The sequence below is a fragment of the Onychostoma macrolepis genome, chromosome 01 (genome assembly GCF_012432095.1).
Source record: "Onychostoma macrolepis isolate SWU-2019 chromosome 01, ASM1243209v1, whole genome shotgun sequence".
Classification (NCBI taxonomy): Eukaryota; Metazoa; Chordata; class Actinopteri; order Cypriniformes; family Cyprinidae; genus Onychostoma; species Onychostoma macrolepis.
Window position 1 is genome coordinate 22,379,865 of NC_081155.1, and position 26,409 is coordinate 22,406,273.

Below are 26,409 nucleotides of genomic sequence, written 5' to 3' on the forward strand. Positions count from 1 at the left end.
TCAACTTAAGCGGTTAAATTAGAAACTAAGTACTGAAAAATGCAAGTGTTGCAACTGCAAATTTTAAAACATAACCCTTTCCTGTTTTTTATTTTTTTGTCCCTTTTCAGCAAATGATCGTAGTTGCTTAACAAATGTCAAAAATCCTTAGGAGGTTCAAATAAATGCAGATTATTTTAGGCGTTTTTTTTTTTCTTTTCACCTTTTACTTTTCTATAATGTCTTTTGTGATTTTTCTTTTCAGCAGTACACATAAACAATTATATACAAGCACTGAATGCCTTAAAATAAAAAAGACAAAGTACCTGCTACTCACAGCAGTTTTCAAAATATACCCAACTTAAATGTGTCAAAATGCAAGCATCACCCTGACGCATAATGTATTCATCACCAGAACAGTGATAATTAAAAATTAACTTCACATTGTGAAGCAATACACTGATAGAAAAGAAAAGAAAAGAAAAAAGTTATCTAAAAAGATAAGTACAGACCTATTCTATTAAAATGACCACTTTTTGCAGCAATAATACCTTTAAGGTAAAAGTGCTCCAGCTTTACATATGCAAAATAATTCTGACCTACACTTCCATGCTCTAGTTCAGGTTAGTTGCATTCCACTTATTTACCTTAATTTCTTAAATAGTGGTACATGGATCGATCAGCATTAATATCGCTAATCGCTTCAGTGATACATGTTGTCTTGCAAGATTTCCTGCTATTACATACCTTCCATTTTTTCTCTATTTTCTCAAACTGCCTAGACTAATGAGAAGCATTACGTGACACCATTACCACCATACTTCTGCAGGTACGGAGTATTGAGTAATGTCTTCACTCTGAAAGTTTTGTGGAAAAAGTTTTTCAGGCATGTATATAGCTTCCACCTTCTGTTAAGTGAACCAGCAGGACCCTGGGCATCCAAAAGCTTGGATACTGTGTTGCAGCCGTTTCTCAGATGTATGCATTTGCTTTAATTTATCTCTTTGGAATTCTGTTTAGTCTTCATTTTCAGAGCTGTCTTTCCATTTCCTTCAATATATGACGACTTAAAGATCAATATATCAGCACCCCAGTCAACTTCAGGAGAAAAGGAAATCAAAAATAGCAGAACAGTTGCTCCTTCATCTTAGGTTCACATGTCCAAAAGATGCAAGCACCAAGGGGAAACCTCTCCTGCTAAATAAAACACCTTAACCAAAAATTATTAATGATGAATATTTGATTAAAGGTTCAGGCTTCTTTAGTAAAAGAGTAAAAGGGCTGCTTTTAAACTGCTTATCTGATTTTAATGCAGCCAGATTTATTTATTAACATTTCCTGAAGATGTCTTCAGCTGATGTCTAGATGAGTTACCTACTGAAGACCTCATGTTTAAAAGTTTGTATATTGAGAAAAGAATTGTCATGTTTTATAGGTAGCTTTTGCTCAAACTTTCACTCTTATAGTGCAAAAAGCTAATAAACAAACAAACAAAACAGGTGATGTGTTATAAAAATCTAAATATTAATACGTGTATGTATACATATTAATATGCATTTGAATTAATATTAAAATGTACAACCTATTGTGCTGTTTATTTAGGAACACTGTGGCAGAACTTTTATTTTCAGCATGACTGATTACTTTCTTTTGCTGAAATCTTAATAATGGAAATGCACTAATGTAATAATAAATTATTTGTTAGCAGTTAATATTTAGCTGATAAATAACTGAAGTTTTTGTTACTCTGCAGACCTGCATATTAAAATATACAAACAAAATAGTTTTACAAGCCTTTGCGCCAAAGCCGGGATCTGACTGGACAGACTCAACAATTTAACTTGGTAACAGATGGACAATATCAATTATAGTTGTCAATCAATGAGCTGCTGATTCTATACAAAATTCTGTTGTGTTTAATATACTTATGACCCCCCAACCTTTAATTTTCCTCTTGAACACAGATGGTGACAAAACTCACTTCAGCATATTTGGGGATATCTTGCCCCAAAATAATAGGTCGCTTGAAAATGTTAAAGATAAAGTGTTAAAGAGTGCATAAGAGTGAATTTGAGGCATTAGCTTTAACTCACCTTCACTTCAGGACAAAGTACTCAAAAGTATTATGAGGAGTGGATAAAATAAGTGTGCATGTGGGGAAAAAATGAAAATAAAATCATTTTGGGGACATCTTCGTTTGTAAAAAAAAAAAACAATATATAAAAATAAAGGAAATAAAAATTTAGATAGCCAAGTAGATTTAGACAGCCATGTGTGTGTTTTGGAATTCATTGTTATTTTAGTTGTTATATTTAATAATTCCACAGTCTAAGAACAATAATGTAATCTTACTGTAAAAAAAGAGTATTTTTGTTTGTATACTTTAATATGCAGATAGCCCGTGTGTGTGTGTGTGTGTACGTGTGTTTTGGAATTCATTGTTATTTTAGTTGTTGTTATATTTAATAATTCCACAGTCTAAGAACAATACTGTAATCTTCGTAAGTCATCACAACCTAAAACTGAATAATTAATTCCATTTCAGTAAATTTATTCAAATTACATTGCCATGATGCACAATTTCACCAGTTTAGTTAATGGCAACCCCCCAATAAAATTATTAGGATTAATTTGACCTTTAGATAAAATGTTCTGTGAAGGTCAGATGCCCCTGAGGGATCATTTAGCCCTAAATTTCTTGTTTTCATATGATTCCCATAATAGCCTGTTGGGTGATGCATAATGATCCTCAACATGCTAAACTTACATGGAAATGTGTTAGAGTTTATCAGTATATGGACATTGTTCTTAAGGGGGGCTTGTTCCCCCATCTTCCCCTATTTAATTGTACATTACTGTATACATATTACATAAGCACAGGGTTATTAAAGACCATTTCCATATCAACAACTCCAACAAAATCACAAAAATTGCACCACCTTGTGGTACTGTACCATAGTTTTCCTGTTGTTGTTGTTTTTTCCCAAAAGAAGCCTTTATATCAAACCAATGTTTGATAGCAATGAGATGACCTATAAAAATGATTTTATAGTCACGTCATGCTTAATTAATAAAGATATATGCATAGACCTATTTTAAAATTTAGTGACAAAACATGAAGCAGTTTCGATGGTCATGATCTCAAGCTAAAAATTCACACAAACCACTTCCAAAGGACATTGACGACTACTTTATCAAGATCCAACTTGCCTGAAAAGATATTAAAATCTATAGGCTACCTATCTTTTTGTTTATCTTCCTTTAGAATCCAGGTAGGGTTTTTTTTTTTTTTTGCTTATACTTCAATCAATTTGTCGTTTAATGCTAAATCAGTCCAGTCCAGACTCATTGCACAGTGCTCCGTTTGTGCAGATGACAACATTTATAGTTGCATTTCCAACCTTTAAATATGTATACTTTTTTCAAATACTCTGCGGCATGAATTTTTTTGTGATTGCACAGTGCATGGTTTAATTAATCAAAATAACGATTAACCGATCTAGTTTTATATACCACCGTGTAACATTTAACAAGTAAGGTCACGTACTTAAATGTTTGAACATCCATTTGTCCTAGATGCACAGGTTAGCGCCTGCGTAATCAAACTACCTTGCCCTACTTCTGGATGGAGAGCCGTATATACCTGAGCGGAGCGCACCCATCGCCCCCCTCCCACGCGAGCTCTCATTGCAGTAGGAGGGTCCATGTGCACACAATGACGTCGCTACGCAAGTCTGACTGAGTCCTCCGCTGTTTGTATTAGTCTTCAGTTGGGCGCCTTCAACAATCTAGTAGCAATGTGCACGTAAACAGAAAACAAACGACAGGACGTTTCGGTGAAGTCGCAGATGACCGCTGTACGCCTAAAGCGCTGTCGTTAAGGATCTCGCGTCATGCGCGCGGCAGTGTGCGGTGCGTTCAGCTGTCACAACTGAAACTAGTACATGCAAGCAGTCGCAACACTGGGAATACTTCTAAACACAACTTAACGCCACTGTTTGGTGTCATTCTCTCCGTTTCGTCTGTTGGATTACTAGTAAGCAGCAGTAGAGATAACTGTCACAATTGGATGTCATAATTACGGTAAGATGTCTTAATGTTATTATTGTCATTATATCGCTGGAGAACAGAGCAGTCCTCTGTGTATGAGGTATTGTAAATGCAGAGCGTTTAAAACTTGTCTAAAACTTGCAAATTTGTGACAAGCGATGTTTCACTTGACAGGACCCCTGTGCTGTGCATGAAGTGCATGCACTTTAAAGCAATGCAAAGAGAAGAAAAAAACAACAATATATAATAATTCAATCAATAATGTATCCTTTAGTAACATCCTTTGCATTGTAATGTGTGTAGGCTATAACATTTTCTCGGCTAAACTAACTAAATCCTGTTTAACACATCGCTATTGCTAACGCTTTCCATCAAATTTAGCCAACATCATGTCTTAAATAGTTATATCAAAGCTTAGCGCGATCTCGTGGTTCTTCACGGGATACCAGCTTTGTTATTTGGCGTAATGTTAACACCATCATCATCATCTTATTTACTGTAAGTAAAAATGCTAGAAGTCGGTGCATCTAGAGTTAAGTGCAACTGAAGTTTATTCAGCCAGATGGGACTCAATTATCAGTGATGTTCACAGACAGTAAGAATATTATTGTGAAAATGCATGCAAACATCCCGCATATTTATTCCACATATTTAAGCGTACTTGATTCACGTGACGTCATGTGATGAATAAAGTGCATCACAACGATATTTAAACAGAAGAAACAACTGCGTCACATTCATCATTCTGGGGGTCGCTGTGCAATGCAGCAAGAAATAGCGCGCATCCGAACCTACACGTAAAGTTGACTAAGTTTTTACAGACTGTGCAAAGAGCAAGTTCGTAATTCGGACGTTTAATGAATGTCGCAGAAATATTGCGGCTACAAAGCTTATAAATAAAAGACTGACAGAGAGACTGGACCAATCCGTGAGTGGCGTGATAAACTCTTGGCGACAGGGTGTCTGCTTCTGTCCAATGGTTGCACGCTAAAGTACGGTATCGTGGGAAGAAGACGATAGGGAGAAAAAACTAACCAAAACAAAAACAACGAACTACGTCAAACATTTAAAGCAGCACTGTATCACCATATGGATTTGCTTTTGAAAGCGCGATGCCTAATGAACTATATGTTGCTACAGAAGAACTACTCAGTTCTAGTCTTAGTATAGATGGTGAAAGTCTGTATGTAGGCTACTGTACATGACTGACAGTTAAACTCACAGCGGTTCTTTTGCGTCTTCAGTCCCTCCCCTAATGTTCGTGTGTGTGGTCGGTTTGCTTTCTCCTCTTGGTGCTGTCAACAGTGTGGGAAATGAACTTTTTTTTGCCGCAAGCCATTAAAAAAATTAAACAAAAATTCCAAAAATGACATAGTGAAATTGAACAAATACACAATGCATTAAATTCTGCACCCTGTTTTCAGATTTAAACCAGTTAATTCTGCATTGAGGCCGTCTCTGCTTTGTAAGTCTCAGTTCACAGTTTTTCTTTTTTTTTTGGAAGCCTGTTTGGGTTGCCAGCACCAAGATGAATTACTTACGAGGCATTTGGAATTTCAGAAGGTGCGCACATTTGTCATTTTAACATAACTAAATGTAACACTGCTGAAACGAGTCCTTACATTGTATCGTTGCCATCTGAAGGACAGAAGGATTCACTTTTGTTTGATAAACGTATGTTCAAAGATAATGTAGATAAATAATATTATACCCTTCTACTTTTCTAGAAATATAAAATACTATTGCTAATAATAATCCATAAACAAACGATTAAAGAACAAAGAAATGACACATTCTATAATACACTATAATAAATACAAAAGGCTATCACCAGTAATGAGACTCCATGACAGCACAGTGCCATTAACATGTGAACATAACAGAACTGTATGTCTGTGGATGTACAGTATATGAGGGGCAGAGGCACATTTTTATGAACTTGGCCTACTACCATCCCTCCTACATTTTAGTTTTTTAGCAGGCAAAGGACTTTTTATGGTGCAGACAGATAGCAGCTGAAGTTAGAGGGTGCGGCGGCAAAGTAAAGCGCAGGGATTTGCTTGGGAAAAAGTTAGGCTACCTGCTAGGTCACAATTCATATTCAATGAGAGGGGTGAGTGAATTCCTTGAAAACTATCTTGAATTTGGAGCACTGCTCCTGATATCTGCAGAGGCAGTGCCAGGAAAGCAAACACTTTCACAGTTAATTTATAAATTTGCTAATTTATAGTGGATTCACATATCATGGTGGTCAAACCATAGTAAAACATGTTTGGTCAAATACAAACATTTCAGCAGGAGAAGGGGAGGCACAGTGGTCTGACAGAGAAGGCATTTGCAATCCTATTTAATTAGCATCCCATTTAAATCTGAGGATATAAATTGGTTATATATATATATATATAAAACTAAATCATATCTGTATTAAGTGCAAAAAAAATTATATATAAAAATTTGTGGTAAGATGTCTTTAAAGCCCAACAAAACTAAATAAACGATACATCTCTTTGTAATAACAAAACTGAAAACAGTATATCTGTAATGAATTTTCCAAAAATAGACAAATTAAACCAGTAATAAATAATAATTATGTGTGCTCTTTGGTTTGACAGTCAGGGTAATGAAATTTCTTTGTACTAATCAAAACAATGCTATTTTGACTGTAAAGTCTAAATGTCTCTCATTTATTGGTCCATTAGGTTTATCAAATGATCCAGGTATGGAGACTAAAAGATACCAAAGTTACTGCGAAGGGGCAAATGCAGAAAACAAATGGGCACAGATGCCAAACACCATGGAGTATTGCTGTTCTGCCGAAGAGAATTTGACAAACAGCGACGTGCTCATGGATATTGTTAACTCGAGCAATGCCCCTAATGTGCCGTCTGTCTGTAAGGACAACAACTTTAAAACTACGGACACAACAATGCTTAGAGTTAACCAGAATCAACCGTTACCTTTTCCCTCCTTCAACAACTCCTTCCACAACCGCAAGTCGGAAACAGACTCAAAGGAGCTCTCCAAAACAGTTGCTGAGTCTATGGGCTTGTACATGAATGCTGCCAGGGAGGCAGATTTTAGCTTTGCCCAACAAGGTACTGCAGGAGGGCAGGGTAGCCCAGAGAAACTGTATCCTCTTTGTGGGAGAGCAATTGAAGACAGCCAGTCCAAAATGACTGGGAGTCCAAAGATGAAAGCTCCCCCAGCTTCATTCCCACCTGGGGCGCAGCTACCCAATGGTGGCCCTCAGGAGTGCGGTGTGGGCTCTGCTACAGTGCCCTCTGCACTGGCCACCGCTCTTTCATGCAGCACTGATGGGTCTGGACCCACGTCTAGTCCTACCGGACACAACATGGTGTCGTCTACTACCAGCCCCACCTTCTTTGACTCCGATTGTCCGTCGCTGGCTTCTTCCCGCAAAAACTTGACCCAAGGTCAACACACCAGTCCCAACACCTGTAGCCCTGTAAAGTCCAGCATGGTGGGGTCACCTCCACTGGCCAGTCCGCTCAGTGTTATGAAGTCTCCAGTTTCCAGCCCTCATAGCATAGGTAGCGTGAGCTCACCGCTTTCCTGTAACACCAACATGAGATCATCCGTCTCAAGCCCAACAACAAATGGAGGCAATACCTGTAACATTAGACCATCCATCTCCAGTCCGCCCACCATTGGCAGCATGACCATGTCCAGTCCCAGGAACTCATCCAGGGGTTTCTCGGTCTCTAGCCCTCCCAGTGGATTGGGCCTAGTTCAAAATGATGTCAACAGCCCTGAGAGCCGAGAGCATGACTTCAAGGGATTCGAGTTCCCGAAGGTAGAAAATGTGGATGGGGAAATATTTAACATCGGCTTGGATGCTATGGGAGTGGCCAAATATATCAAAAACGAACCTGGCACTGATTACAGGAGTATGTGCCTAGGCAGCAGCAAGAGCACCATGCCACATTCTCCTTTCATAACTCACATTAAAACAGAGCCAAACAGAGAGGTGACTTGTTCGAACCTCCAGTTTGTGGAGCCGCAGCTCTCTCTAGGCTGCTTTCCTTCTACAGAGACCACATACTTGTCTTTGAGGGATAATATTGACGAATATAGTCTTTCTGGGATCTTGGGACCTCCTGTTTCGTCTCTGAATGGCAACTATGAACCTGGTGTGTTTCCTAACAATGGCCTGCCTAAGGGGATTAAACAGGAAACCAATGATGGCAGCTATTACCAAGAGAATAATAATGTGCCCACGTCGGCTATTGTTGGCGTTAATTCAGGTGGACATTCATTTCATTATCAGATCGGAGCGCAAGGAACAATGTCGTTTTCACGCCACAATCTGAGGGACCAGACGAACCCCTTGTTGAATCTAATTTCTCCAGTTACTGGATTAATGGAGACGTGGAAAACTCGCCCAGGCCTGTCACATGGGCCTCTCTCTGCCAGAGGGGATGGCTATCCAGGCTCTGTCTGCCTTACAGAAAACTTGGAAAGGTAAGACAAATGCGGGGAGTTTTTATTAATGTGTTGTAGTGTTGTTTTATACTCTCATATCCCCAAAAGAGAAGGGAAAAAAACTATGAAACCACGTGAGAATTAAACAAAAGTTACAAACACCATGGAGACAATTCACTAAAATTAGGCTAAATTAATTGTATTTGTCTGGAAGCTCCTAGTCAGTATAATTAACTGACAGACAAATGGCTTGCCTTTGAAACATCCTCTCCACCCTAATGTGAAGGACTTACTGCTTTTGTGGTGCATTAAATCTACACTTAAAATTGAAGTTGACCAGCATGTGATCTCAACCCAACACTGCAGGGCAAGTGCTCTACTAAGCTCCACTATAGGAGGGAAGCAAAGTTTCCTTCTTATCAGAACTTTGTCTGGGTCTGTGAACATAAACATAACTTATTGTGTCGTTATCAGAACGCCTTGGAAGATCTTGTGCAATGAAATACATCTTGTTATTGAGTCCGGTCATTATGCACCAGCGTCATACAAAATTAATGGTAGGTCAAGTACCTTTCTCTCCAAAACAATGATAAACAAGCAGTTTTTATGAAAGGCTTTTAAACAAACAATGGGAGAGATCGAAGAAGAAAGCAAGTTGCTTAATTAATCATTTGAGACAAGAAACTGATTGTTTTTAGCCCAGTGCTTCAATGCTAAATGCAAAAATAAATCAGAACTTGATATGTAGTGTACAATAAACATGAGGACGCAACTTTTTTTGTGACCTTGTTCGCTTTAGCCATTGCCATGTGAACACTGAATCAACTGCAGTGGGCCTTAGGAAATCCTCGCCAGTTACTGAAGTCATAAATGTTTGCTTACCAGACTTTAAATTATACGGTTGCATAATTTCTTTAACAAGCTTGCAAAGTTGCAGGAAGCCCTAAACAGTTCTATAAAGCATATCCCATCTGACAGTCAAAACTTTTATAAGAGTCAGATGTTTGCAGAGTTAACTGAGTGATACATTGAACCCCCTTTTCAGAATGTGTTCATTTGATGCTATTCTGAGACAAGGCAATTACAGCTAGCCGAGCTCTAGCAGTATAGCTAATGATTTTCACCCCATCCCAGATGTCCTCTGAAACAGTCAGCCAAGCACTCATTCAAAATAGAGTGTCTTTTTTACCAGTCTAACGATATCAGGAAATATGTAACGCTAAGTTGGCTAATGAGAGAGTGTAAATATGTCAGTTGTCTCTACGTTTGTAGCTTTGTCATGTATTTTTTGGCTAAAGAGTACCTTGTATATGTCATTTAAACAGACTTTTGAAAAAAAAAAGTCTGTTTAGTTAAGAGTGTGTATTCAAGCTGAGCCCACCACTGTAGCACCATCTATTATGAAGCAGTCCCTTCTGACTGGCTACTAGGCTACAGTGAATTATTTAAGTTTATGATTTACATAGCATACTGCTATTTAATTGTTAATGTATGTGTACAGTTCTTTTTGGATAAGAGGTTACAGGGAATGTGGACAAGCGGGCATCCTATTCAAATATATATATTTTTTTTCCTTAAAAGGATTTAATTAAGGTTCAATTATGAACTAAAAAGGTATTTTTAACAGCATTTTTTAAATCTAGGTTACTGTTAATTTAGTAATATACTATTTTTACATACGATATTTTTACATAGTATATATATATATATATATATATATTATTGTTAATTTTAATTTTTAATTGTTCATAATACATTAATTCAGTTGTACTCATTTTAATTCATTCAACTTGAAATGTAAATGTTAATATTAACCAAAATTAATAAATGCTGTAGAAGTTTTTTTTTTTCTTTCTTGACTTTTAAAAGTTAGAGGTTAGTTAGGTTTTTAAATGGCTGCATTTATTTAATCAAAAATACAGTAAAAACAGTAATATTGTGGAATATTATTACAATTTCAAATAACTGTTTTCTATTTCAGTGTATTTTAAAATGTATTCCTATGATGCAAATCTGAATTTTCAGCATCATTACTCCAGTCTGAGTTCCAGTGTCACATTATTTTTCAGAAATCATTCTGATTTGGTGTTTCAGAAACATTTCACTATCAATGTTATCAATGTTTTTGTAGAAACCACGATACATTGATAAAAACAGAAATAGAAATCTTCTGCTTGTAACCTTATAATTGCCTTTACTGTCACTTTTGACCAATTTAATGCATCCACGCTAATTAAAAAAAAAATCGTATTGATCCCAAACATTTAACTGTAGCCTACATATACACAATCATGTAAAAAAGTTGATAAGGGGCATCTATGATCAAGAGAAATTCATTTTTATTTTTACCCAGAAACTTGACAATCATAATAATTTGCCTTTGGGTACAGCTAAATTCTGATGTTCTCGCTATCTCCCGCTCTCTCTCTTTCTCAATGGTTCTGTGCTGTCACCGAGTTTAAATCAATAACTAACACACTGAGCAAACCATGACTGAGTGACAGAAGCGGAAGGTGGTGGGAGAGGCGCTGATCTAAAACCTTCTTTTTCCATTTGTAACTGAAAGGTTAATATTCAGGTTCTAGGGGGATGTCAGTCAGGTAAGAGTAAAAAGGACTACAAATATAGATAACAAGCTATGAAAGTTACAATGATACAGCAGTTTACTTTGAAGGCAACCTATATAGTGGGAGTCACATCGCTGCTGACAGGATCAAAGTCACCCTCATCCTAATGAGATCCAGCTTAGCCAGAATGTCAGAGTAGATGACAGTCAGAGGTGGGATGGCTCACTGCCACGTTGGCCCCAGCTGGCCCTCAACATCACACATTACGCCTGGTCAGTCAATATCTCTGTATGTTTTACTTTTGTTTTCTCTGTCTTTGTCCAATGTTTCTTTTTTATGTTGCCTCCTTCATAAGCCATTAGCTTCGTCATAGGAGTCCTTTGGCACAAACAGATCTTTGATATCAGCATTAACTATAAGCCATTATTGAATCATGTTATAAGTTCCATGTAATAAGTCAGAAAAAAATGTAAGAAAGAGAATAGCAAGTGAGAAAATGACACAGGCAGTAAAGTGGGGGTGGGGAGTTTGGTGCCTTCAAGCTGTGCATAGTAGTGTAAGGGAAATTCTTTCATACACTGATGAAAAAGTGCTGTCAAAATGGCAACCTGCAGTGATATGTCCGTTACAACTTTTTGAACCACTCTGAATGTAATTATTGGTAAAGAATTTAGTTCAAAAACAAATAGAAATGACAGAATTAGTGAAAAGTATTTTTAGTTATGCCTGGTAACCAGTAGAATGCATTTATTAAAATGCTAAGTGAAAGAATAAGCCATTTGTTGTTTGAATACAATAAGGAAGATTGACAGTGAGTATTAACCGAGAGGAATGGAAATTCCCTTTAACCAAAATTATGCAATTGAGTGATGCAGCATAGCAAAGGGCAGCAGGTCGCACCACTAGCAATGACATTTTCACTGAATTTCAAACTGCACTTACCCAGAGCGGCAAAACAGAATGAGACAGCCATTCACACAGGACGCTCACAAATAGATTTCACTATATTTATTATTTATTAGTAGTAAATTATCATTAACTCTACAAAACTTACTCTAGCTTATTTAGGATGTTTTTCTGATTTATTTTATGCATGCACTTTTGTATGACGTATTATTTTATATCTTAATAATATATGGAATACATATTCTTTATACAGTAGAATTCCATATGGCTGGACTGAGTATGCCAGAGGAGGCATGTTAAGGAAGCAGCAGTGCAGGAGGAAGAGAGGTCTTTGCTCTGGAGTTTGGCCAACTCTCAATGTTCCTCCAGCAGATGAAAGGGCATATCCCTGTGAGAGCACTAATGAGGTCTTAATTGTATGTTCTTCTACAAAATTAATGGCCAGCGTAAATTTGATAAATTTGGACGTGGCTGGATACTAATATACCAATTAAATCCCAACCTCACAAAATCTGGCCCTCTGCATGATGGGCTGCAGACAGGGGCAACACCTCTGTTCATTTGTGACGGGAAGCAGAAATGGAAAGAAGTGGGAAATGGAAGTGTGAAGTATGGGGAGCATGGAGAGGGTTTCCTCTGGGTTCCACACCAAGTGATGGAAACTATTTTATTGCTCATTTGGGAGTAGCAAATATCTGTGGAGATCAATATTGCTTTGCAATTCTACCTGTCAATTTTATTTTTACCTTACAAAATGTAATTGTGCAGGAAGTCATTATGTGTTCCTGTGACTCCCAGGAAATCACTTCAGCCACCTGTTCACCACTTATTAAACACTTCCCTAACTTTAAAAAAAAAAATTTTTTTAAGAGTTAGTTCACCCAAAAATGAAAATTCTGCGATCAATTGCTCACCCTCATGCCGTTCCAAACCTGTAATGCTTAATTTCTTCTAAGGAACACAATAGATGATATTTCGAGAAATGTCTATACAATGGAATTCAGTGGTAACTGTAACATTCTTAAAAAAAACCCCCACAGAAGCCACTGTTCCACAGAAGAAATACGTTCATGTAGGTTTGGATTGACATGAATAAATAATAACATTTTATTTTTGGGTGAACTATCTCTTTAAGCATGCTACAGTATAGGGTTAACCTAGCGTGTTAAGTAGCCTAATCTCCTAAGTGTGGGTGAATAAAACATAATTAATCCAGCCGTTCCAAAAAATGCAGTCCACAGATTCATTAATATGAAGTAGAAAATGTTCAGATTTAGAGTAGTAAGTTTGCAGGCATTATAGAAACTATATTTCAAATGAAATATTAATCACAAAGTGTGATGTACTTTAAAATATTTAATACAAGCAGATCGTTAATATTGAATGCCTTTATCTTGTTGCTTCTGTTTTTCAAAATAATGATAGTGTATCACGATGTGTGATGACGTAGAAAATTACGAGTTTGTTGCCTAATTACTTCAATTGATTTCCTTCATAATTTTGCCAGTAGCAAACTAATAGTTGGGCTGTTGCAAAGGGTGTTAAATTCTCTTGAATCCAACACACACTCAAGCTCACACAAGTATGCTTTGCACTCTATTAAAAGTGCAGCTACTGTATGCTTGGGATTCTGAGTTTGTAATGGCTGTCCTCATTTGAACTTCTTCCTCAAACAGCATTTGTTGACACTGGGCCAGATTCTTTCAAGGTAGTCCTGGCATATCTACCCACATTACACCAGTACCAATTCTTCATACTGATTAAGATCTCTATTATTTGCTAGCATGTGGCCAAGCCACATAATAAATAACACAACAAACCCTTGAAAAAAATCATGACCGTAAGATGTAAATCATCTGTATCTATCACCCAAACTAAGAAGTGTCTATCTATAAGTGACTATAATTTATTGTGTAAACACTTTGCATGGACTTCTAGGCAGATGGACCATTGTATTGAAAATTACAGTTTAAGTCTGTTCTGTAATGTGTGTGTGAGTTCCAAAAATGTAAGAATATGATCTGAGATAACGAATTCATAAGCGTGATTGTTCCTCATAAGGATTCAATAGAGAATACAAACAAATTCTTTCAAGCAGTGAGTTGCAAGCAGACTGAGACTTCACAAACAATCCAGAGTGTTATTTGAATGCATTCTTTGATTCATTTGAATCAATAGCGCTGCATAGGCAGGTCATGTGACCTCTGATACTTCTCACGGAGAGTCACAGCGCTGCTGTTTTCTGCTGTTAGCTGTGCATGACTGCACAAACAAAAGAGTAACTTGATCATTCATGTCAAATTGTAGGTTGCTTAAGCTGTGGAAAATAAGCTTAAGCGCGGTCAAAAGCGGCTTAAGTTTGTGGATGAAACCAGGTGTATCAGGCATGTGGTTTGGATTGATTGACAAACTCGGAAGCCGTTAATCAAACAACACTTTGACTTTGAATGGTAAATTTTCAGCCTGAGCTCTTGACAAAGTGGGTCAAGCTCAATTAAAAGGGGGAAGCAAGAAGCAAGAATACTTTGTAAGTGCATTTTACTTTGCTACACTCGCACAGGCCGACCATACCTTTAGTACGCTTGATAAATCTTTTAAAATGGTCAACACTGTGGCATCAGACATGACCTAGAAAGCAAACTTAGATCCCCCCCACCTCCCTCTGAACTAATTTGTGGGAAACAAACACAAGCTCCGTTGGGCTTTGTTGGGTCTTGAGTTGCGCCCATAAAAATGAAACGCTTTTTTGACGTGACTGAGCTATAAGTCACTGGGTTCGCAAATAAACGTTGCATGCCCTGGAGACAGCCAGTGACACACAGAACCAGCAGGTAAAAAGACACAGGAAGGTGTCAGATGGCACTTTATAAAAAAGACACTGTATCAAGTGTACACATCGGCAATGCAGCCTCAAATACAAGATTAAACCTCAGCAGGAAGTTCAGTGGCTTCTATTACAGGAAAGAAAATGGTATGTGGGGTTAAAACAGCAACATGTGAATCTATAAAGGTATTAAGTATTGACAGTGAGTATTGTGAGTATTGAGTATTGACTGTACTCACAATGTGACTTGATATCTCACTCTTGCAACTTTATTTTGCAGTTGTGAGTTAATTTCTTGTAATGTAACTATATCTTGCAATCGCAAAATTATTTCTCACAATTACGACTTTATATCACTCATTGTAATTTGTTGCAATTTTATATTTTAGTATGTCTCTGTATTGCAAAGTGTGACTTTATTTCTTATTTTAAACAGTTACGACTTTATTTGTCGTATTAACCATACCTCAAAATTACAAATTTATTTGTCATGTTTACAACTTTATTTCACGTAACTACAACCTGCTATACATCACACAAAATTGCAACTTTATATTTCACAGTATGACTTTTTTCTAAAAGTTTTCTAAAAGTCAACTGCTACTTTATTTCTTGTAATGTAACTAAATCTTGTGATTACGAATTTATTTCTCAGGATTATGACTTTATTTCACACAATTGAAACCCACTGTATATGTGTATCTCAATTGCAACTTTATATTTCAGTGTGACTTTATTTTGTTTTATACAATTTTATTTTGTAATGTAACTAAATCTCGCAATTGCAAATTTATCTTTCATGATTACGACTAGTGTTGTCACAGTACCAAAATTTCTGTGTTCGGTACCGATTCCAGTGAAAATCCACGGTTCTCGGTACCAATTTCAGTACCAAAGAAAAACACAAAAATTGTATTAATAAAATAAAAAAATTAAAAAAGTACAAAAATCAATGCCATTCTTTATACTTACTTAAAATTGTGTTTCAAGTTTTTCCGCAAGTAATAAAAGTAATAAAACAGTAAATAAGTTTCACCCAAATTTAATTTGTCTTTTATTTAATGAAATTTAAACACATTTTATTTTTTGGTGAATAAAGGGGATTTACCGTACTATTAAAATTAAAACATGGAAGAAATATTGTGAGATTATTTCTTAAAAATAACGTTTTATTAATTTCATTCAACAGTAGTAGTAGTATCACCAAAGACTAAAGAAACTTTGGTATCACATACATTCTACTAAATAATAGTAATATATTTCTGGCACAATGTCTTTTAAGTAAAAATGAACTTTTATTTTGACGGGTTGCCATGAATACCTTTAAATTGACGCTGGTTTTACTCAAATGAAACGGCAAAATGCTCGTGACGTGAACAGTTCTGGAGATGTTGTTTATGTATTTATGTCCTCATTGAGACGGCAGATGCTGAAATCACTGCGAGCATCACTTCAGTCTATGTAGTAAACAAAACCGCGCATCTCTGCCATTCATTCATTCACACAGAGACACAGAATATGCAGGATATTTGAATTGACTTTTGCGGCTTAATATTTACAGATACTAGTCCATATGGCGATTTGATTTTAAGTGTAATGACCTACTTTTGATTAACTCATCTAAACTTTGACAATTTCCGTGACATTCCGTGTTAAACTGTAAATTCCGTTTTTATAACTGGATTCCGAGATTCCGTCCGCGTTTTCTGCATCGCGGAAATCATAGGGCTGTACGCGTCAAGAACCAGGTTGACCGGGTACTCGGTACCACCGGTACTTGAAAAAACCTGGTACCGCGACGTTTTTATTTTTTTAGTACCGACTTAGTACTGAAGTACCGGGTCTTTTGACAACACTAATTACGACTTTATTTCACACAACTGCAACCCACTGTATATCACAATTGCAACTTCATGTTTCACAGTGTGACTTTATTTCTTATTTTAAACAACTGTGACTTTATTTATCATAATGTAACTATATTTAGGAATTGCGAATTTCTTATGATTACGAATCACTGTACGTCACTATTAATATTTCATATCATGATTTATTTCTTATTTTAAACAATTTTCTTTTTAACTCTGAGGCAGTAAACGGCCTCCATGCAATTTGGAACATCATATGTAAATTAATCAGATAATAATTAAAACAAATCAATATGGAGACTGAATGAACATGATTAGCATACATCTAAGTTATGACTGTACGTCTCAAAATCTCAATAGGGATTTCTGTCTATGGCAATTGTTTTGAACACTACCACCTGTATTTTGAACCTCATACTCATGAGTGTATTCAGAGCCTGTGGCTATGTTGTGTTGTTTCTGCACACCTGATACACAGCTTTGAGGCTGCCCGGGGCTGAGTATGCCAAACCCCCACATTTCACCACACTGTACTCGGCCAAGTTCACATTCTGTTTACTGCCTGCCTTTGTTTCTACTGTCATCAGTAATTTAGGGACAGGCACTCTGTCTTTTATGTGAGATTTGTATTTGCCTAATCAGAGAGAGAGAGACGTGTGGCGGTTTGTTTTGTCTTAAGGAAATTAAGCAGCCAGTCTCTTGTGCCACTGCAGACTGGAATGTTCTAGATATAAAACCCTTGTTTGAATAAAGAAAAGTAGGAGCACTGGAGAACAATTCTGGAAAAAACAAGACCACAGTGTGTGATTTAAAAAAAAATAAATAAATGCACGCCATTACACAGCAGTTCAAAACTTCTGACCTGTTAGTCAGGGAAAGTCTTTGCTGGTAATACCTTTGCTTATGACTACATCCTCAAATGGAGAATTTCATTCTTGTTGTGTTAAGGTAAAGTAATGTTTAGGACCATTCAGCCTTTGCATGGATTGCAAATTCTTGTATTTACTTAGCATACTTATTGTACACATACAAATAAGCTTTTAAAGGGATATTTCAGGGAACATTTTAGTATAGGGACCAGTTCTCACTATTAACTTGATTATTAGCATGTCTATTATTAACATATTGGCTGTTTATTAATACTTATAAAGCACATATTCTGCATAACCACATTCTACATCCATAATCATACCCAATACCTAAACTTAACAACTACCTTACTAAGTATTAATAAGCAGCAAATTAGGAGTTTATTGAGGCAAGTCACAGTTAATCTTTTGTTAATAGCGAGAACTGGACCTTAAAATAAAATGTGACCATATTTCACCCAAAAATTTACAACCTGTCATAATTTACTCACTACCGTGCAATTTTAAGCATGTATAACTTTCTTCTGCAGGACATAAAAGAAGATATTTTGAAGAATGTATTTGGTCATACAATGAAAGTCAGTGGAGTTAAAACAATGCTGTGCCCCACACTGACCTTTATTGTATTAACTTATATATCGGAATGTCTTTTTATTTATACACAAAGAAATTCATAAAGGTTTTGAACAACTATACTTTTAATACATGCTTGATGTGTCAAAGAAGCATGTATCTGATATGATACTCAGATACCAGATGTTTTAATCTATCATGCAAATACTTTAGTCCAGGGGTCACCAAACTTGTTCCTGGAGGGCCGATGCCCTGCTGAGTTTAACTCCAACCCTAATCAAACACACCTGAACCAGCTAATCAAGGTATTTCTTGGTATACTTGAAACTTCAAGGGCAGGTGTGTTGAGGCAAGTTGGAGCTAAACTCTGCAGGACACCGGCCCTCCAGGACCGAGTGTGGTGACCCCTGCTTTAGTCGTTAAAAAAAAGCAGATAAGGACAGAATATTCCACAGCTTAATATTTGATATTTAAAAACATACCCATATGGCAATGTAAAATAACATATTGTCCTATATCAAGAGTGATATTGCCATGTTACCTATAAGGAGATATATCATTTTCACATACAGTATGTGCATTCTCTGAGTAGATGTATAAGTTTATAACATATATAAAATTCCCACAGTAAAATTTGTGTATGTTAATATTCTATGTGATGATTTTTATATGGTGTTATATATAGCAACCATAAATGTCAACAATATATATTTTATTTATATATGCAACTTTATTAAAACAACATATATACAGCGCACAAAAAAAATCTGTATGTTTATATATGTTTTCGTAATAATTTGTAATAATCTTTTGTAATTTTATTATATTATCAACATGTATTGACCGGTTTTAGGATGATATGTTGTATGTACATGGAATATACTATATATCAAAAATGTATTTACGTAGGTTAGATATGTATGTTAATATATGAAATTGTTCCAGTTTCTAAGATGTTTTTTGTTCATATTACAATATATTTCCATATATTACATTTGAAGATGGGTATAGACAGCACTACATCAGAAATGTCTGTGTCATACAATTACAACTGGTTATAAATAGGAAAGTTTTTACCGCCCAGGCTGCAGTAATGACCTAGATTTCCTCGTTTGTTCTGTAAAGCAATAGCAAGGCCAATGGGGTAATTGTTGGGTCAAATCCCCACCAATGTTCATCAGCCTACTTTAAACGATTGGGCGGTTAGGGACAAAAAGTGCTGCTTTTACAGCAATTCACAGTGTCCAGCCTCCCCATTAACCCACTTTATTGATGTCACAAGTCATCTGAATAATGCTTTTTGTATTCCCACAGCCAGCATGTTCTACTTGCTTGCACTTTGTTGCAAAGCCGTGTTTGGCAAAGCTAAAGTCTTTTGAAAAGTAGAAGGAACTCTGTCCAAGTTGTTATTGACATGTTTAACATGCCTCAAGTGCTTCCTCCACTGCGATACTTAAAAAGCATGCACCAGGTTTTGGGAATGTGTGTCAGGGTGGTTTATGAGAACTAAAACCAATCTTCATGTCCGTTTGCCAGTACACACGGGGGAATGGTTGGGTTGGATCCATCTTTAATGTACAGTTGAAATAAAACAAGTCCATCAAATCCATGCATCACTCAGACGAGAATACACACACATGCTGGACATGGTCATGTATGAGTGTTTTGCCAATTTGCCGAAGTATGTCATCAAGAAGAAGAGCTTGATAGAGGGCAAATGTCAGGATTTATAGTAAATATCATTATAAATGTTGGTCTGTTTGTAATGAAAAACTATTATAGAGTTTCAAAAGACTTTTGCAGTCCACGAGTCATATGGAGTCATTTGAGTCATAAAGAGTGGCCTGGATATTCTTCTAATTCACCTTGGGTTTTTACACAAAAGTCGGTCATATGGGGAACATGAGTAAATAATGACAGATTTGTATTTTTTATTTTTTTGAATTAGCCTATAAAAATTAAAAACAAAACTTGTAGACCTTTCCTAGAAAATGTCCATCAGTCAGCAAAAATGAACTTGCTACCAGTGCATCACAGCTCTCTTATAAATTATATTTCATAATGACAAAACATAGCTATTGAAGCAGAATGATATTGCATCTCATTCAGTTTTTTTGGCACATTACTTCAAAACCACAGGAATTCTCAGTTGCAGGTTAATTCTCAAACAGACTCTCAGCTGTGCACATGTTATATGTCATGTTAGTATCTTCTTGTTTTCTCTGCAGTGCTATAATGTTTATTAGATTTCTCGTTGTGGTCGTATTAGACATGCACAAATCCAATTGGTGCATCCTCAGTGGGACACAAAACTGCATCACATTTTTATACTGGGCAAAAGAGCAAAGCGTGTGAATGACACTTTTTATACTTTTCAGTTGGAACAGCCAAGGCCTCAGGATCTAGGACCCTGTGTGTTACTAAAGAGGAAAAACTCTTTATCTTCCTTGAGTATCCCTGCTGAAAAAACCAATAGAACTCTGCCCAAAACACAATAGAAAATGTAATGGTTTTAATGGTTATAATGGGAATTGTATTGGTTTTAATGGAAGCTATAATGGTGTCTACTGGTATGTGATGGATTCTATTGGTGGGATGTTAAATCCTATTGGAAAAATGCCCAAAACACACTACAAAAAGGAATTTTGTAATGGTTTTACTGGAAAAAGCTAATGGTTTATAATGGTATTTTAATGGAAACCATTAGAATTTCTATTGGGCTTCTATTATTTATTTATTTTTAGCAGGGATGGCATCATAAAATGTGATGCAGTATTAAGATTAAAATGAAAGTCACCTTACTAGCATGGGAGCTAAGAGTAGACACGCTGAGTCTAATCAAGTGCCTCTTTTTTGCACCTGAGGCTGTTTTTAATGACTTTAACTAACTTCCTTTGTAATGAGCCAGGAAAACACAGACCATCGGCAAAGACACGCAGGCCTGAGAAGGGGCTTCATAGATAATCAGGCTTACTCCATCTGCTATTAGTGGTTGTAGTGACAGGATGCCACGAGAGAGAAAAAAAAAAATCTTGGAATTTGCCATTCCCTGCCCGAATGCTGACTCACTAGATATTAGGGAGTCAGATTTCGCCCAAGGGTTGTAGCACGCAGAAGAGTCTCGATCCCCCCTGAGAATCATCTGCACTGGAAATGAGGGCATGTTGGAATCACGTGGGAGGGTCTGAAGTCCCTCGGGAGCCCTTAAAAATTCTCCTTAGCACTTAACGCCGCACTTGAGACATAATAGTTGCTGCAGTTGGTGTGCTGTTTAGGCATGATCTCTTCTCTCACAATTTTAACTCTTTCAGTGCAGTTGTTGTCAAGCCATGTATGTCACAACTGTCTAGTGGTGCCTTTATTTATTTTTTTATGCTCCAGATGTGATGAATTTCAGTACAGAAAGTGTTTTAAAAGCACACTAGAACTCAAGAATAAGGTCGTGTCTTGTTAGCTAGCAATGCATGCATTTAATGAACTCTTTGTAACATTGTTAAAAAAATCATTTTCATAATCAGTATTTTGTTTTCTTGTTTTCTAGTAAAAATATGGTTCCCACTTTATATTAGGTGGCCTTAACTACTATGTACTTACATAAAGAAATAAGTACAATGTACTTATTGTGTTCATATTGTATTGCAAAACACTTTTGCTTCTATTGATTAATTATAATTTCATCTAAATAATAATTAATAATACTTTAATTATATGTTTTAATTAAATTTCATTATGACAGTTTTAAGCATAAACGTCACTAAATTTTATTAGATTCATGCTACACACAAGAACAATTTAATCAAAATTATGTAACTAAATATATAATTTATCTTGTCTTAAGAACGATGTGCTATTTTTACTGGAAGACTAGATATACTAATTACATGATTAAGTAAATAGCAGCCAAACAAAATGAGATGTATGCCTTTTTTGTGTGTATTGCTGTGAATAGCGAGACATAATATGACCTCGGTAATAGGCTCCAGATTTTGGAATATGGCTACATTTAATTGTCTCCTCACTGGGGTGGTTGCAGCATGATGCTGGTGAAGTGATATTATGGCAGCCCATTAAGGTAATTGGCCTGTACTTGAGAAAAGAGGAAACACATTTATTAGAAGTTTCACTCTGCAATCATTTCATTACTGCTAGTGTCCTGCAGGGCATCTTGAAATGCTCGACCATGTAAGTATGGGAATAGATGGTGTATAACAGAGCTCTACAGTGTGTTTTTTTATGTAATAAATATGGTAGTGATTGTTATATGACATTGTGTGTTATGCTTTTTTTATTAGGATGGCAATATAAAAGCGATGATCTGATTTACACAGCAGACTGATCATCGATAGCCAGAGGGAAATTTCTTTATTGCTCCAAAGAGATGAATAACACCTTTGAAACCTTAAAAATTAAACTCATACCACTGAAAGATTGTTGATTTATAAGGCTCCGTGAAAGTAACCTTTCGCAACTGAGAGTAGAAAGCAGAAACAAAGAGCTGAGGGTTCAGTTTAGTTTAGCCTCAGTCAATGGTGAAGTAAGATTTATGGTAGCTCTTTGGGACCAACACATTCAGCATAATCTGTTTTCAATCATGCTATTTAATTTCATGACATTCTGCAGCATAAATAGCTATTTATTATATACTTTGGGTTGTCCTGACTAGGGCTGTCAATGCCAGTTAACAGACAAGATTATCAATAACAAGTTTTATACCACAGCAAAAACTAATATTCAGTTTGTTGAACACTACAGGTGTCACGCCCCTGGACTGTTTTTGTTGTGTTTTTGCTCCCCATGTGCTCCGTGACCCAGTTTCTGTCTCCCGTTGGTTGTGTTGATTTGATTCCAGGTGTGTCTCGTTTTTCCCTGATTGTCATGTGTTTAAAAGCCCTGTCTGTTTAGCTCATGTTTGTCGGGTCTACTTGTTCAGTTTGTGTGTTTCCTACGATTCCCAGTGTTGGATGTACACTGTTTATGGACGTCATTAAAGATTGTTTTGTGTATTCCACATCTCCTAGTTCCTCCCCGCACAGATCGTGACAACTGGTCAAATGTTTGGGATCAGTAAGATTTTTTTTTTAATGTTTCTCAATGTCTCTTCTGCTCACCAAGGATGCATTTATTTGATCAAAAAATACAGTACAAATTGTGAAATATTATTACAATTTAATAAATGATTCATTTTGAGTTCATATTTCTGTGGAAAATGACACATTCTATTTTTTAGGATTCTTTGACTAGAAAGTTCAAAAGAAAATAATTTATTTGAAATCGAAAAACTTTTGTAACATTATAAATTACTTTACTGTCATTTTTAATCAATTAAATGCATCCTTTGTGAATAAACGATTTAGACAAAATTTAAAAGTCGAAGGCAACTTGATGCATCCAGATTTTTTAGTTCACTAAACTATTGCTTTGGTCTATATATATATATATATATATATAGTACAATTAACTATTGCCATATTTTGTTTTTCTGCACAATATTTTGAGTTATGAAAAATGCAGGAATTTTCACCAGATGACTTAAACAGCTACATTTGAATTTTGGAAGAAAAAAAAATATTCTAGAATGACTTTTTAGAGAGTGCATCTGTGTAAACAAGGTTCGCATTTTACACTATTATTCATAGACGACCAATGCTGACACAGATTAAGTCATCTCTAACTAACTTGTGTGGTACAGACTTTGTCTATTTATAGAATCAACAAGACATTAAGCCAGCAATGAAGAGTATGGCTAGCTATCCTTGCCTTATGTGAGCAAATCAGACCATTCGCATTTCTCTTTAGCAACCATCTGGGCATTTCAGTTCATTAAATCTGCACTAACAAGATTAGATCTAGTGCAAATGCTCAACAGACGGAACGCTAGAGATGAAATGTGCCTATACTACTGCTGTTCGTCCATAGATTATGTCTATGGCTATTTTTTGTAAATAAGTGGAAGGAATGCATAACAACAACAGTTTGACAACATTATACAATGTCATGCATAGATAAAGGTCAAAGTCAGTAGATAATCCTTTTTTTTTTTTTTTTTAACAGATGTAAACTACATTCCTACACTCTCAATCACACAGTCTCAATCTCAATTCACTTTTTTCAAGGTCAGTCACAAACAAACAAAAAGGACTCTCCTTTCCTTAAAGAGATAAATCACTCACAAAGGAATTCTGTCATAATTTACACACCCTCATGTCATTCCAAACCTGTATGACTTGAGCTACTTTCTTTTGTGGAACAAAATAAGTTTTCAAATGTTTTATATATAAAAAATAAATAAATAAAAGAAAAAAATCCCCTGAATGCACTTTATACACAAGAAAGAATGAATGAATCAATCAATAATAAAATGGTATAGTTGGTGTATGGTTTATTTTGAAAATTCAATCAGAAGTTAATAGTAAATTCTGCAAATAATTACAGTGAAATAGCAAGTAACACATTGAATTAAATGTGAAATTTTGAAGCAGACAGACTAAAATACTTTACTGTTTCTTGTAAAACATACTCCAATAATCTTTACTTTAATTCCAACTTTGAAAAATAATTTTTACAGTGTATGACAGACCTCTGAAGTGATCCGTAACGGTCATATCCCTTCAATACATAATAGGAAACAGACATGGTCTGATTGCTTTGGTCCACCTCCAGTCACTTACATGCCTTGACAGAAATGCACCATGCACAACATTCTCAATAAAAATGCTACCAGGCTCCAGATGTGCCAAGCCCACACAAATAGCTGTGCAAATCTCCAGTGGGGCCAATTGTTATTTAATGTATGACAATACAAATCTCAAATATCTTGAGAGTCCATTCATTGCACTTAATTGGATTGAGTGAGGCCCACTCGTTGGCCTACATACGTATTGTATTGTGCTTAGGATGCTTAATGCGAATGACACTGATCTGATGATTGACATTTAAGCTCTCAAATCCATTGGGCCACTGTGAAGGGCTTCGGGAAAATATGGGGGGTGGGCTATAACCACAGAAAGATGCTGCAGCACTTTGTCAGAGCGCTTGTTGATGTGTCAGTTGTGTTGTTGTTATCTCCATCTGTTAAGCGCCTCGACTTTCTCCTTCCTTGCCTGTGCTGAGATCACTTTTTTGAAACCGGTTCCTCAATTTTTGGAAGGAAACTTTCTCGAGCCTCACACTTTCTTTCCTCAGAAGGTATGCTAGGCAGAGGCAATATTTATTCACTTGACCTAAAAAGAAATCCACCTCACTGGAGTTTCGAAAGAAGCTGCACTCGGCCTTCAATAAGTCATATTTAATTTCCTTTGACTCTAAGCATGAATCACAGTAAAATGGGCCGTATGAAGACTGGCTTCTGAGAGTACTGTATACCTATCACATGAAAGGGCTTGCCGTGTTTGTCTAGATTACTGTGTTTGAGGAGATTAGGAATAGATTAGGTGCAGCACTGAAATGACTATGAAATGAGATTATAATCTGTTATCAAGGGTATGAGCAAACTAATTAGCCAGCAAGGAGGAATGTAACAGAGTGGAATTAATCCTACAGCCTGGAAGCCTTTTACACTCTCGCACGCACGCGCGCACACACACACACACACACATCCACATCCACTTTTTTTTCTGAACAAGGTGCTGGCATGATAGCTCACTACTTCCATTCTGTTTGTCATGTCTGGTCTCATTAAAAATCATTGTAGGATGTACAACTACACCGCAAACCAGAAACATTTGTGATGCAAGACAAAGTGAGCTCAAGATTCAACATGTGCTGTTGTTGATTGCCACAAAAATATGATTTCTAAAACTATTCATATAGAAGACCAACATGCAAGTGACATAAATAAGCATTAGGTTCGCTACATATTGTACATGCGACTAACAGCATGGTTGTGAGAGTCATATTGCTTTTATAAAACAGTTCCATAAACAGTTAAAGGGCACCATGCCCCTTTTTACAACATGCAATCTAAGTCTCAGGTGTCCCCAGAATCTGTCTGTGAAGTTTGAGCTCAAAATACCCCACATATCATTTATTAAATCATTTTGAAAATGCCTATTTTGAGTTTAAGCAGAAACGGGCTGTTTTTGTGCATGTCTCTTTAAATGCAAACGAGCTGTTGCTCCCCGCCACCTTTTCCAGAATAGGGCTGTCCCTTTACAGCTCATACCTCAGATACTCTGCCAAAACAAAACAATCAGCGGATTGTGTGCGACTCACTCAAGATGGGGTCTCTGCTAATACGGCAGTGTCCATCAACAATTGTGGGCTGGGCTTGTAAAATGTGACATCACGTTTTATGGATTCTGCAAACAGATTGTTCTGAGATGCTGCTTGTG

The 26,409-nt window shown here is 36.4% G+C and overlaps 1 protein-coding gene across 1 annotated transcript in view; it reads left to right on the forward strand.

Moving 5' to 3' along the window:
• Nucleotides 1-3,638: 3,638 nt before the first annotated feature.
• The window catches only part of nr3c2 (nuclear receptor subfamily 3, group C, member 2), a 70,475-nt gene continuing 47,704 nt past the window's right edge, over nucleotides 3,639-26,409 (forward strand). The window contains exons 1-2 of the mRNA XM_058768442.1: nucleotides 3,639-4,062; nucleotides 6,729-8,511. Coding sequence (XP_058624425.1) covers nucleotides 6,749-8,511 — 1,763 coding nt within the window. The 5' untranslated portion in view covers nucleotides 3,639-4,062; nucleotides 6,729-6,748. The remainder of the gene's footprint in view (nucleotides 4,063-6,728; nucleotides 8,512-26,409) is intronic.